We start from the raw sequence: 21,711 nt of genomic DNA on the forward strand, positions 1-21,711 counted from the left end.
CTCATCCGGTAGAATCTGTAAAAAATAAGCCGGATAATTTTTTTTTCCTAAATGGAATTATAAATCTTACGTGTATCTACACTTCAGTTAATGAAGATAATCATGGGTATTTAGTTACACGAGGTTCTCAAAAGAGTAAAAAATAAATCAGGTTAGCTTAAATTTTCATGTCAATTAAAATTTTCAGTGCTTTCCTATTTTTGCTGATTCAGAAATAATTGATTTGGATGTCATTTCATGATATTTTTCTACCACATTGCAGATGACAATATAATTAATACACACACAAAGTCATTTTATTTGACGCAGCACACAGAAATTCAAATATATCATTTTGTATTTCAGGTCTTTAGCATGTGCCGTATACCGATCCCGATTCATTGTTTAGAAAAGAATGAAAAACTCCGAAATTTTTAGAATAGATTATAGTCTCGATAATAACGCGCCTAACACGACAGTCTATGACTTACTTTACATATGAGGGTAAAAGTCAACAAAAAAATATGTAATATTCTTTTAAGACATAAAACATTTTTCTATAAGCAAATTTCCTTTTAATTCATAAAAATAACCCTAAAACTAATTCTATCAAAAATAAACATCCCGCAGAAATGCAGTTACAATATTTAAATGTGTATCAAATAACGGACCGCCTTCTGCTGGCCCGTAAAAAACAACACAAATGAAATTGAACACATCAGTTATGAGTCACAAATGAATAGACTGGAGGTATCTGTTTAAGCATTCCTCGGATCCTAGAAATGTCAAGTTAATTGCATGCACTATAACGAATCGCGATAACGTTGGACCCCACTGGAACTAGGTAAACATTACCATGGGCACAGCCATTTTGATCGTGACGTCATCGAATCGGAATTCGCTAATTAAGAATTCCCACGGTGGCGTGATCAGATAGAAATTAGATCCGTTCCTGTGCAAAAATTCTCCTCGCTAGATGAATACTTTTCAAAGGTCGCTATGAGAATACTTTTCACAGGTCGCTAGCTTAATTCTTTTCACAGATCACTAGATGAATATTTTACATAGGCTTCAAATAAACTCTTACACACAGGATAATACGATGTGCACAAATATATGGAAAATGTTGGCGGTATAGGAAATGACAACAGGCATACATTAATCACCGGGAATTTTTCCTAAACGGCACTTTGGAGTCCCAACGTGGGCTCCATTGTTAAGGGGTAGCTGATATATAATATTCTGGGAACAATTGAAAAAAACAAAGGCCTTTTTTGGAAATGACGCTGAAAATTTAAGGTCTTCCGTTCCAACGAAAGACCATATAGTGATTGTAAAGTTTTTTCTTTCTTTCTTTCTTTCTTTCTTTCTTTCTTTCTTTCTTTCTTTCTTTCTTATTTTTTCCTGGCTGATAGACATTTGACTGACAAATGTGTTAAATTGCTTTCTTTTGTCGCCCGTCACTTCCGGTCCACACCAGAAGAGTTCAAACAAACAATCTTGTTTATAAGTTAAACTGTTTTCTTTGACAATTTTTGATTAATTGATAGATAATAAAGTCCTGTTGTCTAATGTTTAACAAATACTGATCTTCATTTTCATTTAGCACTTCCGTTTGTCCGTTTCCTGTCCGGAGCCAAAATACCTTGACTCCTCGAGATCTCAAAAAACGATAAAGACTTGAACATCCAAACTTTGAGGGATGATAAACCTATTTTTGTAGATGTGTTTAAACATTTTTGTTTTGTTCGGCGTAACTACCGGTTGGCACCGGAAGCACTTCAATTTTTTTTTGTTTTTACGTATTTAATTTATTTTCCGTAGAATAAAGATATTAGTATAAATCCTTACATATGTCATCTATGCAATGTTAAATAAAAAAAAAAGATTCTACTTCCGGTGAGATATCTCGATTATCTCAGGAAGGTTTTTAAAAATATATTTTGTACCCGCAAGTTCTGTGAAACTGTAAGAGACCAGGACAGAAAACTTTCACTGGTGATAAGAAATATAATATGATTAAAGATGTGTTGAAACAGTTTCATTTTCTCGACCGTCTTTGCCGGTCCACACCGGAAGAGTTCAAACAAATCAAGCTGTTTATTCGTTTAACTGTTTTCAGTCGATAGTTTTAGTTACCTCGATAGATAACAATGTAAGATAGGCAAGTAAACAAGAAATAATACATTTAATCTTCATTGATGACTTCCGTTTGCCCGTTTCCTGTCCCGAGACAAAAAACCTTATTTCGACGAGTTCTCAAAAACAGTAACGATTTGAACAACCAAACTTTGTGGGATGATAGACCTAGGCCTATATATGTTCATGTAATAGGGAGATTTCACCATGCATCGGACACCTTCGGATTGTTCCCTTTGTTTACGCATTAAATATCATTCAAATATAAATAAAACTTGTTCTGAAAGCTACAGGTTTTCCCCTTGCTTAATTATTGATGAAAAAATTGTAAAATGTTTAAAAATGTAGAAAATAAAGCACATTATTGAAGTGTTGAACTATTTCACCATGGATCGGACAATTTTTATCAAGCATCGGACAGCTTTATAGCAGTACAGTAGATATTAAAAATAACAACAAAGGTTCTGAAAAATTAATTTATTCAATTGCTATTCAGATTTCTTTTAATGTAAATCCTCAATTTTACATATAGGAATTTAGACTAGTGCTTTATGGAACGCCAAATTAACATATATTCAAATATTTGTACCTATCTTCAAATAATTGTACCTATCTTCAATTCAATGGTACCTATCTTCAAATTGAATTAGAGATAGGTACAATTCAATTATACCTATCTTTAATTCATTTGAAGATAGGTACAAATGAATTGAAGATAGGTACAAATGCAATGAATTGAAGATAGGTACAATTGAATTAAAGATAGGTACAATTGAATTGAACCTATCTTCAATTAGTAAAATATTGGCAATAATGAATACTCCCTGTATAGTACGTCATTTCGGTTACGTCGCAACTGGCACGAAATAAAATAGGGATCGGGATGTGTAATAGGCAATATGATTTTGTCAACTTTTTCGAAAGATTGAGCCTTAAAACAAACAAAAACTCATAATAATTGTTACCGCTTTAATAAAAAGAGTGATTATCAACTGAATTATACATTCTTTGATAAAATTATAGAAAAAAATAAAGCAAGTTTTTTAATTAGGTATATAGTGATCCTAACTACGTCACTACCCTAACTCCGTCACTTTTGGGGTATTCGGGTATACATGTTTTTGACTTACTTATTGATATACATGTATATTTTAATAAGTAAATGATGCCTTTTGCAAATATATTGCCCACACATATACGAGGGTTGTCCAAAAAGTTCGTGGACACATGTGATTTCATTCTAAATAACGACGCTATATTTAAAAAAGTATTAAAATATTTTAATATAGACTATAATAATGCATGTGTATAAAATTCAGAACAATGTACATTCTCATAATGTAGTTATCACTACAAAAGCATTGCCTGTACAGGCCGCACGGCCCAGTCTGACGGTTACACGACGTTTTTATAACGTCGTACGTAGCGCGTACGTAGCGCGTTGGTTTCTGTTACTTTTCAACGTAGTCACCTTTGCACTGCAAACACTTCTCACACCTTCTTATGGAACGCCATAGCTGCCTAATGTGACTATTTTATATGTAAATGGTGCTTTATTATATTATGCTGTGGTTATTTCATGTGAAGATGGTGCTTTATTATATGAAGATGGTGCTTTATTATATGAAGATGGTGCTTTATTATATGAAGATGGTGCCTTATTATATGAAGGTGGTGCTTTATTATATGAAGATGGTGCTTTATTATATGAAGATGGTGCCTTATTATATGAAAGTGGTGCTTTATTATATGAAGATGGTGCTTTATTATATGAAGATGGTGCTTTTTTATGTGATGGTGCTTTTTAATGTGAAGATGGTCACTCGGAACTTTATTTTTGAAGACTGGGTTAAACATTTATTATCTCGAACTTTTGAAACTAGAACAAAATTGATACAGTTAAAATCCATTTAATACACAATTGCTAGTTTCTCCTTTTTAGCATAATAAGTATTTATGTTAAAGGATGAACTGTACGACTTAATCTCAACTGAATTGACAAATATGATTAATTGAATACATGTAATACAATATTTTGTCAGTATTTCTTGACATTTTACTTTTGCCTTTACCACTTATAAAAGGGCTTTCTTTGAGCTATATTATAGTATAGTAGACCTTTCCTTGGACTTTTTCGACAAGAATGTCGAGAAACCCCCATATGAATCATCTTAAATAATATTTAAAGATAAAATGAATTCAATCAAACTATGTATCAGTAATAGAAATATTTCTCGAAAATTGTATGGATCCAAGCAATATTGAACTTTATAGTCTCGTTCAACCAAACGCTCGGCTGACACCGTAAATCTCCGACAAGCAATTAAGGGAGACTCTCTGCTTGTCGGCGATTTACGGAGACAGCCGGCGTCGAATTGAACGAGACTATATTGAACTCTGGCGTAGGAATACATACGACTACAAAAAATATCTAAATTGTTCCTACCATTTAAAATCTGACTATTTTCAAGGTATTTATAAATAAGTTTCCTTGTAAAACAATGCTGTAGCATACATTACATCGAATCTATCAATTATGTTCAAGAACTAAGTCTTGTCAGCAGCGATGATTTGTGATGAGGTCCAAACACTGTTTCACTTTCGGTTTGTCTGAGTAACTGCATAGGAGAGTTGATTAAAATCAACTCCCAATTAAGAGCGGATCAAAGATCTTATTTTAATCAGATTGCTAGGGCATAACCTTCGCTTAAACACAAATAATTAGTAAATTCAATTTTCTGCTTTTCAGGATAACGTTACTAGGCTTTAATTCTTGTAATATTCCGTTATTATATAGTAGTCACTTTAAACTAGATGTAAGTTCGATTGGGGTAAAGTCGTACACAGCTAGATCTCCTCGATAGCTTATATACTAATTGTGCTAGAAAAAAGAGGAACTAGCAATAGTGTATCAAATGGATTTTGATCGCATCAATTTTTTGTTTTACTTTCAATATTTCGAGATAATACATAAATTGTTAACTCAGTATTCAAAAATAAGAGGGGTTCCGAGTGATCACCTTCACATTAAAAAGCACCATCATATAAAAAAGCACCATCATATAATAAAGCACCATCTTCACATAAAAAAGCACCTTCACATAAAAAAGCATCTTCATATAATAAAGCACCATCTTCATATAATAAAGCTCCACCTTCATAAAATAAAGCACCATCTTCATATAATAAAGCACCACCTTCATATAATAAAGCACCACCTTCATATAATAAAGCACCCTCTTCATATAATAAAGCACCATCTTCATATAATAAAGCACCACCTTCATATAATAAAGCACCGTCTTCACATGATATAACCACAGCATAATATAATAAAGCACCATCTTCACATGAAATAGGCACATAAGGCAGCTATGGCGTTCCATACCTTCTTAGCCATGAATCGAACACATCCGAATACCATTTACTGTCGATTTTAGATACAATGGTTCGAGTAGCATATTTAAGTTCATCAGAATTCTCAAATCTTACTCCTCTTAGCTGTGATTTGATGAAAGGAAAAATTGCAAAATCCATGGTAGCAAGATGCGGACTGCATGGCGGGTGTTCAAGAAGATTGAATCCTAGGAGTTCGATTTCCAGACACGTGGAAGCTGCCGTATGTGCAGGTGCATTATCTTGGTGTAGGATGATATTTCCAAGGTCCACAGCCATGGCAGGGCGTTTTTTCTTAATTGCCTTAAAAAAGTCGCGGCGTAACAGCTGTAATAAATAAAACCAATGTTTCGTTTGGTACACTGTATGTGGCTTTAGAATATGTGGGTTTATTAATATATATAGTAATTAAATAAATCAAAATTAAGATTAGAATGTCCGGGTATTAAATTTATGAATTACGATATGCTAAATGTAGCGAAATGGACGTTTTTAAATCTGTAATTACAATTCAAATGTGATGAAATGGGTAGTTCTCTACCTTGGATTAGTATGCAGCATTCACCGTCCGACCGGAGGGTACAGCGTGGACCAAAATCATTCCGTGCCGATCAGCAAAGAATATGTACATTTGTTTACCCACGGATTTCGCAACCTTCGCCTTTTTCGGTGCTGGTGCACCCCGGTGTTTCCAAATGCTGGATTCTGTTTTTGTTTCTGGATCAAATTGATGCAACCAAGTCTCGTCCGTAGTAATGATTCTGTCAAGCCACTTCTCTCCTCCTCTTTTGAAATTCTGTATGAAAGCCTTATTGTCTGCATTCGTCTTTTTTGTGCTTATCGGATAAAAGTTCTGTGCACCCATCTTGCGCAAACACGACTCATACAGAAGTCTTCAGTGAGGATATTAAAAACCGAAGATTTGCTAACATCACTTATTGACGCGACTTCTCTTAACGTCAGACGTCTGTCCTTCATGACAATGTCATGAATGCGGGATTTCGTTTTATCGTCACAAAGCAAAGGCCTTCCACTTTTTTCAGCGTCTTTTAAATCGCAAACTCCATCCGAAAATCGTTTGTGCCACTTGTAGACTAGTGATCTTGATATGTGTCGATGCCTTTTTCTGTTCTCCATCATTTGTTTCGTTCCGATAGGTGTTTTCCCCGATTCTACGCAGAATTTAATGATGGCGCGCTGTTCCATGCGATCCGCCGACGTCGCTTTTTCTGGCGTTTACAAAGACATGTTCTTGCCGTAAACTCCTTGAAATATCCTCTGCTCAATTAAAAACGGCTTTAAATGACGTATGAAAATGACGTTCACAATTCTGACTACTTCACAGTTGAATATTTTGACGTTTTTTACCTGTATTAAAAATACTGTTCATATTCTTATCTGAAAACTCAATCTCGAAGTTTGGACAATTTTGACAATGGGCCGTTCGTGCTTTTCGCGACACTTTAATACAGTAAAATTTAAGTTTAATTTTAATGAAAACATTCAAAACTACTTTAATCTGATTTGGAATTTTATGACAAATATGTTGGTATACAATATGCATATATAAACCCGTTTAAAATGACAAAAACGCGATTGTCCACGAACTTTTTGGACAGCCCTCGTATATATATATATTTATTTCTTCTTTCATCTTCGTTGTTGGTGCTTCCCTCGTTTCCCTCCATGTTGAAATGTCTTCAAGGGAGCGTTCAATATTTTCAACAATAGGGGCTGTAAGCTCGCAAACGAGAGCGCGCGAGATTTAAATACTTCCGGTGACAAACAAACATGGTGATCTGCTTTGCGTTCGCATGCAATCATAGAAGTGGCGCAAATAGTTGCAAGTTCTATCGTTTTCCGACTGACACAAAGAAAAGGACGTTATGGGGAAAGATATGCAGGTCAGTATTAATGCATCTAAATGTATTCAGCATGTTTTGAATGAAATATATAAGCGATCTTGACCGGATTTCAGGACATGACATCTAATCATACAACTTATTTCATTGATAAGCAAGGCGATACCTGAGAACGAATAGTGAGACTTTATTTTTAATGCGTTATACATCAATCTATAGATTTGCGTTAGTCTGTTGATATATTCACGAACCACATGTACATCTTATGTGGACCATTACGTACCAATCTGATTAAAATCAAACCTTCCAATACGACCATCAAAATAAAGGAGCAAGTAGGTTTGATTTTAAACAGACTGGACTATTACAAGTGCATGTGTCATCACCTGCGAAGTTCAATAAGCATAGTGATACTGTCGATGAAAAATTAAAATTAATTTAGTAAATTATAATACTGCTATATTTTTATGCCTAATATAGTACCAATAGTACAAGTAGAATTGTTAATACATGTACTCGTAACAGTCTAAGTAGTCATTATTCAGCTGTTATAAAGAGAATTCATGTTGTAAATTGCGGAGCCCATAGTCTATTATCATGATTAAAATCAATTAAACACTTGTTGAAATATACTGATACACATCATGATGTACATAGTCTACTAGTAATACTGATGTACATATAAATTTTGTCCGTCAAATTCAATACATGTATATTGAATTGCACCTCTATTTCGTGTATACAATGAGAGATAACAGTTGCGGTATATGCTGTTGCTTTGAAACTATACAGACAACTGACTTTTCTTTATTTAGAAGAGCTGATCGACAACCAGAAAATCAAAATGACAGGATTTGTTCCTGCCATTTCAAAGAGGGGAAAAAGGAAGGAGATCCTGTCTACTTTGCATGGAACGACAAAAAGTACATGGATTTTCCTGATCCAGAAAAATCAGATAGGTGAGAGAAATTTTTTCATGGAAGTATTTACTAAATTTGGCTAATTCTAATATTTCCTATAATTAATTTGTCAAATATTGAATGCTAGATGTGGTTGATATTACAAAATAAACATTATGTACAAAGTTTATGCTATTTAGATACAATTGATTAATATTTATATATTAATATATTAATTAAAAATGCTTCCAGGAAAAGGAGGAAGACGTGCCAGTCCCAGTCCTGTGAAGCTAAAACAATAACCCAGCGTCCATCCTGTGAGAAAGAGCAGATACAAGATGCTGTTGATTGTGAAGATGTAGAACATGTAACTTCCTCAATCATTTTGCAAATATTTTTAATCATCTTTTTTAAAATGGTGTTTTATATAAAAAATAAGTAGATACAATATCCATACATATAGTGAAATGAAAATATATTTATCTTAAGGTTGATGTAGATCACAGCTACCCAGTATCTTGCTCAAGAAACTGTTCAATAGAAATGCAACAACTCTCTTCAGAGATTAAAAAGTTGGAAGAAGAGTTAGTTGCTCTAAAGATCAACAGCAATAAAAGAAAACCCATGACTGTAGCAGAAATTAGGGACAGCGAAGAAAAGGTTAATATATATTATTGTTGATGAGGTAAAATGAAATTTACATACTAGAAAAAAAAATTATCAAAGGTTCTTTCTTGTGAAATTTATGACTTATTTTGCAGATGCTGCTTTACACATCAATACAATATGATGTCTTTGAAGTGCTTGTGGGACTGCTTGGTCGCTTTGAATTAAATTACTTTAATGGTTGGTCACCATCACTAAATATTGAAAATCAGCTTCTGATTGTTTTAATGAAGCTGAAGCTCAACCTAAGAGACATAGACTTGGCTCACAGGTATAATAACTTACATTAATTTAATGAATATTTGAATGTGAAATAAATAATAAATTATATTCAGTATATATTAGTTCACCTGAGCCAAATGCTCAAGTGAGCTTTTCTGATCAAAATTTGTCTGTTGTCTGTCATTGGCTATTGAGATCCCCGCCCTCAAACCATATATTTTTTTGTATCAAGATCTAAATCTTATTTTCCTATTGATGAATGTTCATTCATGGATATTGGAAGATGACAAAGGTTTACTTTTGTCCATACCCTTCAATATATACACATTGTTAATCCCAAACCTCTGATCATCTCTATGAAGCAGAGTGCTAAGGTGAGCAATGTGACCCTTGGACCTTTTGTACTTATTTTCTTGGATGGTAATATTTTGGTAACAATATACATTTTATCTCTCATTTCGCAGGTTTTGTGTAAGCAGATCTACAATTTCCAACATTTTTAACACATTGGTTCATGCCCTCCATGAAATGTTGTATGTGGGTGTTGTTGACACATGTTTCCCCAGTCAGCTTAAATGCAAAGGTTTGTATGATGATTTACATTCACATGAATAGAAAATCCTATTATGAAGCAAATATTGATGCATTATACTCTTTATCTATATTGCAAACATTGATTTGCTATCTAATCATGCAGACTGCTTTAACATAATATACATGTAATAATTATAGAATGTTGCTATATTGTAGACTTAAATTATTTCCCTATAATATTAAGAAAATATTAAGCCAACTTTACATCTTACTTAAAGTACTGTTGAATTAATTGATTTTCCCCCATTTTCATTTAGGCTCTATGCCAAAGTCATTTGCAGAGTTTTCCTCTGCAAGGGCTTCCATGGATGCCATTGAGACAACCCAGGATATTCCTGGACACCTGGATACACAGGCCATGGCATACAGTTCATATAAGAGCCGTCACACTGTTAAAGCAGTGACTTGTGTCGCCCCAAATGGTGCCGTCACTTACTGTTCTCCTTTATATCCAGGATCAACATCAGATGTTGGGATTGTGCGTCACAGCAAAGTTCTTGAGAAATTCAAACCGGGAGACCTAATTTTAGCCGACAAGGGATTCACAATCCATGATCAATTACCCCAAGGTGTGTGCTTGAACATTCCAGCATTTTTATCCTCAAGAGGGCAGTTTACCAAGAAAGAAGCAGAACTGTGTTACAAAATAGCCAGAGCAAGAATTCACGTGGAACGGGCTAATGAGAGGATAAAGAACTTTGAAATACTTCGCCACATACCAGCAACCTACAGGCCATTATCAACCAAGATATTTCAACTTTGTTCCTCCTTGGTCAACTTGCAAGCACCTCTTTTGAAAGAAATTTCATAGAGCATTTACAATTATGAATCCATCTGATTTTTTATTTTTTCTGAAACAAATTATTCATGCAACATTGTTCACTTGTAAAGTAGAATGGGATGCATGTTAACATTTTTATGCTATTATGAGACTTTATTAGCATTGCTGTTGATCTATGTTTTGTATATGAAATCAAATGATAAATAAGTGGACTGCACTGATTTCTTTTGTTTTATTAGATGTGTTATTTCAATACATCTTGTTAATTTTTAATTAGTTCTGGAATGAAAGTGTTAAAATAAAATTCTATCAATTGTGCAATGTTCTTTGTCCACTCAGAGTCCTTGGTGATCCGGATAATTTTGCAGTCTTTAGTAGTCCAAACAATCAAATCACAGCAGTTCTTATTGCACAAATGGAGCTGGCCTTGTATCTGGTGAAAGTAAGGATGGTTGGACTTGAGGTAGAAAAAGCCTTCTCTGTATTCTAAATACAACAAAGAGTTTGCATAAAACATATATTCAAATACGGTTTACAACTTTATATCAATAACTGGAACAGCAGGGGAAATGTAGTTAATAGAGGTTCATATACAAATATTTTGAAAGAGTAATAGAACACAGAACTCTATAGTTTGAGTGCTTTCATGAATTTAGATTGATATACATCAGTATATACATGTACTTACCAAGGTAAAAATCCTTTAGACTGTGCACTGCCTCATATATTGTTAAATGTGCTGCAGAGTAAAGACATTTCACTTCAACTATATCAGGAACAGCATCTCGAGCCTCTGGTGTCTGGAAATTCACATCACATGTTGGTGGGTGCAGGACTAAACCATCTGGAGATGCACCTAAAACGCCAGACTCGTGCAGCCAAATCCCTGAATCAAAATAAATTTTAAATTTGCAATTTTATTGAAACGGGTATATTAAAGAAAATGTTGTTATATTTCATATTCATTTAATATTTATAAAATCGATATAAAGTAAATGAGGTTTTTAACTCAAACAAAAAAAAATATATATTCATTTCTTGAAAATTAAATGAGAATGGACAATTCTCATGAGAAATTTGGGTAAAAGTTCCTTTCAAAATGGAGTCATGGTCAATTTAAGAACAATGCCGTCTGTTCGGAAATGATCAAGATTAAAGAACAAAAATTACCAGTTTGTTGCACTGAAGCATTAAATTCATGTTTATATTTCTTCAGTGCATGTTCCTCATGTGTAATTCCCCAAGCAACTGCTTTGATGGATTCTAAGTTGTATGAGGACATGAGACGTTTCTTGAGAGAAATGGTAATTCTGCAATTAAAAACATCCATTACTAGCCATTTATAAGCAGTACACAGTTATTATTGAAACCTGTACATAATTAGTTTTAGAATTATCAAATGCTATTCATGATGCATAAATTCATGAATCATGCTGGATAAGTATATAATAATAATAGTGTACTGTCTTCTCTTTGTACTGAGCACTGCTCCAAAATTGGATGCTGTTATCCTGTTTTTTCTGATGATTGACCACATTGGATTGTTTCTTTGACCCTTGGTTGCCAGTGCAGTATTTGTTATGACTTCTTCAGACAAAATCAGAGCTCGTCTTAACCATACCATGGGCATATCAGAATTAACAAATTCTGCACTGGTCAAGAGATCTTCTATGATGGGAGCAGGGGGGCCTGGCTCACATGGTTCTGGCTGAAGAATCCATTCCATAGCTGTATATATACAAACATGTTATTGTTTTTCTAGTACATATATGAATATGTATCTAAACATTTATGAAAGTTTTGTAATTGTTAAACATTTAGAAGTTTCTACAATAAGTCTACACCTATCTACAGGTAGTAAGCATCACAGAATTTTTTATATATTTCAAAATTTCAGTGATCACATACACTAATTCTGTAATATTCTATCAAATATTACAAATTATTCTCTCATCTTACATGCATAACAATCAAACAACATAAAAACTTAATACTGAAATTTAAAAAAAAGTATATTCAAATGAAAGCAACTCTGTCAGAAAATGAAATGATCATAACTAAGATATAACAAAATATAGATCAGAATACAGATTAGTAAAACATTTTTTGCAAATTGGCAACAACCAATTATACCAATAAATCTGCCTAGTTTTGCTAACTCTTGTTGAAAAAAACTTCTGTCATTATCATCGAATGGCCTGCGCAGAGCACTTAAAATTCAAGAAAATTACTTCTTAAAGCATGAACAATTAATCCATTTTTTTTTTTACTTGTTAATCCAATATTTCACACTTACTGATAATCAGGTTGAGATGGTGGAAATAATTCTTCCATTGTCTTAACATCTGTTTTAATGGCTGTCTTTGGATTCTTTAGCCATCCACATTTCACATCAGTCTTACTAACACATTTGTACCTGTATAATTATGTATTCGAATTAATATTTCACAATTAATAGTAAATCAGGCACGTTATTAAACAATTTCATTAAATTCAATGAACATCAGTATGTAGTACTACTAAGTCAAGCAACATATTTACATCGCCTCCTATTTTCACATCATATTTTACCTGCATGAACTAGTCACAGTAGTACATTTCAATTGACAACTGATTGAACTTACCCATACAACAGTGCTGCTGCAACGTGATGACAGACAAACTTCCCTAAAGGACACTCACAATTTGTCGAAGATACGGCATAGCCATCGTCTAGAGCTGCCTACAAATATGTCCAAAACGGGTTGTAATATAAAATTTGCAATTGTAATGAATGCAGCTTTCGGCAGCTCCCTGCTACCCAGTTGCGCATGCGCAATTGAACTTCCGCTTTCACTTTATCTCATCATAACAAGCTAGACGCTCAGTAAGGATTCAGCGAGGTATTCGACGCTCAGTAAGGATTCAGCGAGGTATGTATGATTAAAAAAATATTTTGTTGTCTTTTATGACTTATATATGCACAAATTTTTCTTGTGTTTAAAGAAATAGTGTTATCTTAATATATTTTATGATATTTGTGTTCATAGAAGGTACATGTATTGTATAAATATAGACAATTATTTCAGTTGAGCAGATATACAGGTCCTAACCATCATTTGGTTTTGACCCAATCTGTCAGCAATAAAAAAGGGGGTATATAAAAAGAATGCACCTTTTTTTTTGTTACTCAGATTGTGTCAAATTCTTGTGCTAATCATGGACCCTGAATAGTGAATTAATCTTTGAGCCTATTAAATGTTTGCCCCCATCAGTGGTCTAGCATAATGTAGCAAATAATAATACATGGAGCCTTATGTCGTAACAGGGGCCTATTGACAGTTACCTAATAGAGCCTTATGACCTAGCTCTTTCGAAAAGTTTCAGGACCTATAATATGTTATCCATATGTGTGGGCTGTACCATGTACCTATGAACTATTTCACTGATGTCTTAATATTGTCTTTATTGTCATTCATTATGCTTATTTCTAAATAAAGTGAGCTTAATTAGTGAAAATAGAGTTTTGACTTGCCTATTGAAATAAAAAATCTGTGATAAAATCAATCTTCAATGTAAAGTGTTAGAAGTACATTACAAGTACAGTATATTCTTCTGTAAGATTGATATTTTTCAATTTTTTATAAGCTTTGATTCTCTTCAGTGCTGAGACAAGTATTTATTACATGCTGTACAATATTGGGCCGTGTGCCCTAGCTTTTACAGCTGCTATCCTACATTAATTAAAGCATGCTTTTCTTGTTTCAGAATCCTCCTAACCAGTCAGCCAGCTGGGGTGATTCTTTATAAGTACCCTGGTCAACCAGTGGATATAATCTGAATGTAAATCCTTCTGCACTCCCCAAATGTGACCTACACAATATCAAGATATCATGTACGGTGGGACTGCTGACTTAAGAGTGGTATAGCAATTTAATTTGTTCTTGCTAAATACTTGGTGTTCTCAGACACGCAAAATAGATGAGTTGGAAGACATGATTCCTGTTCAATGCTAATTGAAAGATTTCTATTTGTTTTTTTAGGAACCCTGTGTTTTTATCTGTTTAGTGATAAAGTTACCTGTCTATTTACCTTACTAGGCAGAATAAAACAATTAGGTACTCAGTAATCCAAATGGAGACTTCTCTAGAGCTTCAGTATATGTTATTTTAATTTTGTGTTTTAAAGAGATTCCTATTATTACAATTAGTCATTAACATTCTCTTAACATTATGAACATGTATCTTGATTCAAATTCTTAGGTTTTACATGATCTCCATTTGTGTCTCATTTGTTTCAGTCAAATAGAAGCTCTCACTTGATCCAGACAGTGACATAGCTACAACTACTCTCCGAGTATGATCACCCACATGCTCTGTAAGTTTCAAGTTATTACATGATACATCCTGCAGTAGGTTCAAGATATTGAATTATATCCATGCATATCATAAATGTTGAAATTTGTAATGTGCACACAGCCACACTATATGACACTTAAAGAAATTGATGTACTGTAATTCAGAGGAAACCTAATTGAAACATGTATCAAATTTTTTCAAGTGTTAAAAAAGAACTTGTGCTGTTTGATAATACATGTACTACTTAATACATTAGGAATTACTATGAATTCTTTAGTTTTTTTCTCATTGCTCCTATCAGAACTGGGATGATGTGCAATGGTAATGCATTGTAATCATTACCTTTTTTGAAAGTAATGTGTAATGCACCCATTTCTCAGTTACAAGTAATTGTAATATAATACATTACTTCCATAAAAATGCCATGAAATGTTATGAAAAATTGTCTTTGTATCTTTTTTTGTAATGTGTAATGTAATTCATTACTGTTTAGAAAAGTAATTGTAATTTATTACTTTTGTAAATGAAAGTAATGGTAATGATAATTGTAATGGAAAGAATTCCAATGTAATCGTAATTTAATGCGATTGACCCCAGGTCTGGCTCCTATGTTATACAGAGACTAATGCGCCTGGTCAATGAAATCAGTTTCTCAGGTCACTGTTATCATAATTTGTTTACTGTAATCAGTATGTCTGGTCAGTGTAATCCATATCTGGTTAATGTAATCACTACATTGTATCTAGATAATGTATTCACTAACTGGACAATTTTAACCGTTTCTGGACAATGTAATATGTATCTTGTCAGTGTAAATAGTTTATAGTCAGTACGGTATTGTAACCACAATCTAGGCAATTACAAGTAATGTCTTTTTCTTTTTAGTATTTGTTGAATGTAGTCAGTTTTAGATTGACATAAAATGTATTTACATGTATAAGTGTGTCTAATCAGTATAATTATATATACAGAGTACATGTATACTAAAGTTCATACATTTGCTTTTTACAGCGCAGTATGAAGAAACTGAAATACCCACATGAGCCAGACCCTGTTCTTTCATCCATTGCTTTGATAACCTACTTATCTGATGATGAATGAGAAAAATGTGTCCTAGTGTCTGTAATAAACTTTCCAGATTTCATCAACTCTTCATTGATGGGTAAATATTTTTTAACTAGGCCATAGTTGTTCAAAGAGATATCTTAGAGAGAGTAAAGATTGAAATTAATATTTTTCGAATTTGTCTTTTCATAATCATGATATTAATAATGAAGAGTGTTTGAAAACTCAGAGATTTACATGCAATGTCAACAACATTGTGAATCAATGAAGTGAAGCATTTTTTATTACATTAACTTCAATTTTAGTATCTGCTCCATAGCAAATAATTTTGATAAAAATTTTGATCAATTATTATAATGAAAATTTATTACAATTAAGGTACCGGTAATCCACTACACCTTGACTTATACTTGTTAAAACACCACTTCATAAGATGGCGATTGGAATGTGTTGTTAAACTGAGGCTTTTGTTCATGTTTATTGAATTAAAGTTTGAAATATTATTTTTATCAATAATTGCACATTTTTTCACCTATTTTACTTACATGCCGCTTATCCCTCATAAAATATAAAGTAATTTTCTGCTGATATGAGAAACTGTTTTAAGGTGTAGTGAGCAACCTTAAGGAGGCTGGGTGGTCAAAATATTTCCATCAGATCTACCAGTACCTTAAATTTTAAGGTATGATTAACTGAACTATTTATTGTTTGGCTTCTAAATTTAAATATTTTCCTATTTATACAGAACTTAAAGAGATCAATACAGGCCAAAAATGACCATGACCATCTAGTCCACCAAGAAACCCCCCAGAATTTCCGGTCCATGTAATGTGTTAATCTTCTGCTCTTTCGTGTTGCCAGATGCAAGATTTTAATATTACAATTAACATATCAACTCAAAGATGGCTAACTTTTGCAGGTTGTTTGTAGATATACTGCAGAAGACCTCTGATGTGAATGAAATTTAGTTTTGTAAGAGTGGAGCATGGAGTACATCCTTTGGAAATCTCAAAGGAAGCTAACAATACTCCTCCTTATCTGGCTCAGGTAAGCTTTTACTCTAGCTCTGATTTGAATTTAACATATTTTTATTGTACAAAATCACAACTGGGATTGGGCAAAAGTTTAGAAACTTAGACCCCCCTCTCCTGTAGCTCTATTTTGTGTGTAAGTAAGTATTGAATATTAAGGTTATAATCTGTGTGGTTTAATTTTATGACATCAAGTTTTTCGTCTTTGTGTTTTTATCATATATATATATATAGGATCTCTTATAATTAGTGATGTTGTATGATTTTTATCCAACAAGTTGTGTGTTTATTATCCCCAAGCCTTGGCGAGTGGATAGAATACACACAATGAATTGTATAAAAATTATACACCATTGCAATTAATCATGAGAGATTCTTTTATCACGTCATACCACATCTTTTGTTAAACTCAAATCTTTTAGAAAACGCCAACTATTTTATGCAGGGAGAAAAAGTTCCAAGCTTAACAAACATCAAAACTTTTATTTTTCAAACTAAATCAAAAAAAAAAAATATAAAACAGCATTAAATGCTTTAGATTTATAACTCAGATTTACTCGACACTTTTCAACTGTTATATTTTGATACTTCTTCATTCTTTGTCAATCATCCGACTTAAACCTACAGTATGTTTAATTATGACGTCATGTTGGGTGTAATATAAAAATTTGTTACACGAGTGTTATCCAACACATATTGAGCTGAAAATGTGATAAACATTATTAGTGTTGTTAGTGTATGTTAAAAAAGAGGAAAAAAAATGGGCTTGCATGCATTTTAAGTTCATGTGAATGATATTCAATTTCAATTTTTTTTGTGTGAATTTTTAGGACCTTCTCCAGAGAAGATGAAAATGAAAAAGATAGAATTAACAGTTCTGACAAGGAATAGAACACTGAAACATAATCTCCAGTAGGTTCCCCCATTTTGGGAGATGTGCTGCATTACCTAGCCAAAAATCCATTAAGCTATTACTAACATCATGTTTAGAATAGAAGTGGACATAGGAATGAGGCAGCAATGGAGTTGTGCACTGGCTAAAGTCGCTAAACCATCCTCTACAAGTCATGTTCATCTATGGTTGATTTCTACCACCCTTCCATATGTGAGACTGGAATTCACAGTTACCCTTTCACAGTGTTAAACATAATATGTATTATCTTCCTACGCCATTAAGTATATACCTCAAGTCATCGCTAATTATCCTCATCACTCATGGCCAACTCGGCATACATATGGCTATTTCAGTTGAAAGTCTTTTACGTTTTTTGTACTCTAATGCATGTTTAAATTTGTAAATTAAATATTAATTGATGACAGATATGTGTTTTGATATTTTAAACATAGGCAATCAAAGATTACAAAACTCACTGAGTGATAGACAAGGTATTATCAACATGACCAATATGATAACATTATATGCAAATTATAGTTGATAATCAATATCATGATGTAATACAAGTAAAGCTAATGTCATAATATCTTATACATTATGATATAATTAATATGACTATCTTCATTCAAATCATGTAAATATCAAAATAGCAATCAAGATATGATAAACAAATTATACAATATGATATTGTATCATATGATATGAGAGAATATTGTATCAAATAATATGATACAATATTTTATAATTTGATACAACTGTATATCGTATACTTATAGAAAATGTACTCTTTTTCGCCCTGTGCAATATAAACAGAAATTTCACCTACCCGTGTGATATAAACCCTAGGGGTGTGATATAAATCTTATATTACACCCCTCTCCAGCAATCTTCGGATGTTATATTACACCCCTTTCCATTAATTATCGGCTATTATGACGTAGAGTTCGGTATGCGTCGTTCAACTCCGATTTTCAAGTATGACGTCAAATAGCATGTCGATGTCAACTTGGTATATACAAATTAACAGCTGGCGAAAAATTCCAGGGAAGTTTATCAGAGATGGAATATAAAGACACGGAGCAATTTGTAAACAATAATTATTCATCACATGTTGTTATTTATTGTTTTCTTGATATTTTCTATAAGTATATGATATAAAAATCATGATATACAGCGACCGAGGGCTAATATAGAATGCGATATAAAAATTACCATGAAATAATCTATATGTATCATATGATGCGATATTATAGTATTGTATGATATTATACAGTACTGTAACCATAATACATTTGGCTGTATATTCTATTCAGTGTTTTGGCTGAATGCACTTCCACTAAATCAAGTACAATGCCATGCACATATGTATAGGAATAGTCATGTTCTGACAGGAATACACTATTTTAAATCCACGCCAACTTTTTCAAAAACTATTCCACCAAATATCGCATGATACATTATGTATTATAGTATGATTTGTACCATATCATGAAGCAAGATTGGCTCAATTTAAAGTGGATCTCTTCTTAAAATATAAGGTAATTGAGTATTTATTTATTCTTTAAAAATCTTCCTCTTTAATTCTCTTTAAAACTTTGTACATGGATTGGATGAGCAGGGAGATCTCTGCCAAAATTGTAATTATGTTCCTAGGGCTAGAGGCTCTTATTTAGGGTGTACCATTTTGGTCATATAGTTTAACTCTTTAAAAATCCTTCTTCCATTACCGAGTACCGTACATGTATAAAAACTAGCAGACATACAAGTACATTCCTGTGATGAACAGATAGAATTCATCTGGAATTTTGAAATTCATGACCACTGAGTCATGGGTACTGGTGTTGTTTGAGGGGGGAGCCTTGTCATATATTGAACATTAACATCTAATAGTGCACTTTCAAGTACAGGTTAGGATGAGCATGGAGGCCTATAACACAATTTATAAAACTCATTATCCTTTGGTCACAATTCTTGTAGAAATTTTTAGAATGCCTTTCCTGTTTTAACAAGTTTGAATTTTCCTGACCCACCTCTAGATACATGCAGACTAATTGTATCACAACTATCAATTCTTCATCAAATGCCATTTGATTAATCCTCAACAGGGTTACATTTATGCCTAGTATAACATATAATAAGGCTTTGGGCCTCTTGTTTAAAATATATACAGGTACATGTATTTTAAAATCTAAGCATTTGGGACTTGAGACCTACATGTATATACTTGACAGATAAAATATTGTACCATTGTAAAATAATTGTTTTAAACTATACCTAAATACTACATTTATTAATAAATAAATTTTCCCAAACATTTTATGTATATGACCATGCATTGTCTTTTAATTAGTTATTACTCTACATTTACTTTAAAGAAAGTTAATGTTAATCTCTACATGTACTATATCCTTCCCCATATTATATTATGATGATGCATTTCATCTTGTATGCAAAAGGGTACATTTTCAAGCATAATGCACACACATACACATTTTGGACTGGTTAATATAAAATTGGATACTTTTATCACCAACATACCCCTATGCTAGCAAGTATTCTGTCAATCAATGCAATCTTGTATGTTAAGAAATAATTAAATCAATTATCTTAATTACTTCCCAATAAATCAATGCACTGTACATAACATTACAATATCACCTTAATGCATGCAACAGTTATGTGATTACGGGGGGTGGGGGAGTGGGAGATCAACCCAGCATATGCTTAGTTTGAGAGGATGAGGTGCATGTTGAGAGATCGGTGTGTGTGTTGGGGGGGGGGGGGGGGTTACATCTTCTCTTACGTATTTGGCACATGTAAATAACAATACATAAACACTTTCTTCACTTTGTTACAATGCAGTTAAACATTTTGAAAAAAAAATATTACTCTTACACGTCCGTGTGTAGGAACACGCATTACATCTAGTATGTGATATACTACTATTTGTTGACAGACATCGCGTTACTTTCACTTTGAGAGTATGTGACGTCACAGTAAAGGTCACATGGTGTGCAGGGAGCTGCCTTTAGTCTCATTCAATTGTAATATCCCCATAAAACCCGAATATCCTCCAGTGTGACAAAATTTATTGTAAATAAAATTGAACTTTTAAGTTTGGAACGTTTTAGGAAGCAATACACAAATTACACTACGTACGTTACATTAATAATTACGCACATTATCATACATTAAAATCACGAAATTAGAGGTAGACATGTATTTCCTTACTTACTGTTACTTTGTATGACTTGTTCTTCATCGACGCCTGAACCACTGCATTAACTATATTCGTCTCGTTGTCGAAGAGAAACTTCAAAACATGATTGCTATATACAGCATTCTCTGATTTTCGCATAAGCTTCGGTTTGTCTGTAGTATAATTAGCCCAGTACTGTATCGATATCGCCATTTCTGCATTTGTTTGTCACCGGAAGCGCTTCACCGGAAATTACTTAAAACGAGACTTACAGCCCCTATACACAAAACGAATTGAACCTAGGTATAATTATATTGAATCTATCTTCAAATCATTTGTAAATATGTCTGAATTGACCCTATCTACAAATCAATTGTACCTATCTTTAAATGAATTTTACCTATCTTCAAATGAATTAGAGATAGGTATAATTCAATTGAACCTATCTTTAATTGAATTGAAGATAGGTATAATTCATTTGTACCTAGGTATAATTCATTTGTATCTAGGTATAATTATTTACACCTATCTTCAATTAATTGTACCTATCTTCAAATCTATCTTCAAATAATTGTACCTATCTTTTATTCAATTGTACCTATCTTCAAATGATGTGAAGATAGGTACAATTAATTGAAGATAGGTA

General features: G+C 32.9%; 2 protein-coding genes and 1 long non-coding RNA gene across 4 annotated transcripts; 2 read left to right on the top strand and 1 right to left on the bottom strand.

Annotated features, from left to right (window-relative positions):
• The first annotated feature begins 7,245 nt into the window (after positions 1-7,245).
• LOC128164081 (uncharacterized) lies at positions 7,246-10,755 on the top strand. Its single transcript, XM_052827810.1, has 7 exons — positions 7,246-7,418; positions 8,192-8,335; positions 8,528-8,642; positions 8,765-8,935; positions 9,037-9,212; positions 9,628-9,746; positions 10,015-10,755. Exons 1-7 carry the CDS (start codon positions 7,306-7,308, stop codon positions 10,566-10,568), a joined length of 1,392 nt encoding a protein of 463 aa, XP_052683770.1. The 5' UTR covers positions 7,246-7,305; the 3' UTR covers positions 10,569-10,755.
• A 28-nt stretch (positions 10,756-10,783) lies between these two features.
• Positions 10,784-13,300, bottom strand: LOC128164083 (uncharacterized). The gene is made up of 6 exons (XM_052827811.1): positions 13,163-13,300; positions 12,835-12,954; positions 12,002-12,266; positions 11,709-11,848; positions 11,227-11,424; positions 10,784-11,024 (listed from the first exon to the last, which is right to left on the bottom strand). Exons 2-6 carry the CDS (start codon positions 12,881-12,883, stop codon positions 10,801-10,803), a joined length of 876 nt encoding a protein of 291 aa, XP_052683771.1. The 5' UTR covers positions 12,884-12,954; positions 13,163-13,300; the 3' UTR covers positions 10,784-10,800.
• Positions 13,301-13,362: 62 nt separating this feature from the next.
• Positions 13,363-18,290, top strand: LOC128164084 (uncharacterized). 2 transcript variants are annotated; one of them, XR_008240897.1, is made up of 7 exons: positions 13,363-13,450; positions 14,286-14,440; positions 14,818-14,894; positions 15,887-16,037; positions 16,686-16,765; positions 16,860-16,987; positions 17,802-18,290. It is a non-coding gene; the product is annotated as an uncharacterized LOC128164084 (long non-coding RNA). The 2 variants fall into 2 exon arrangements; XR_008240896.1 differs by having other exon boundaries at positions 13,365-13,450; positions 16,871-16,987.
• Positions 18,291-21,711: the final 3,421 nt, after the last annotated feature.

Source organism: Crassostrea angulata, chromosome 9 (assembly GCF_025612915.1).
Source record: "Crassostrea angulata isolate pt1a10 chromosome 9, ASM2561291v2, whole genome shotgun sequence".
Lineage (NCBI taxonomy): Eukaryota > Metazoa > Mollusca > Bivalvia > Ostreida > Ostreidae > Magallana > Magallana angulata.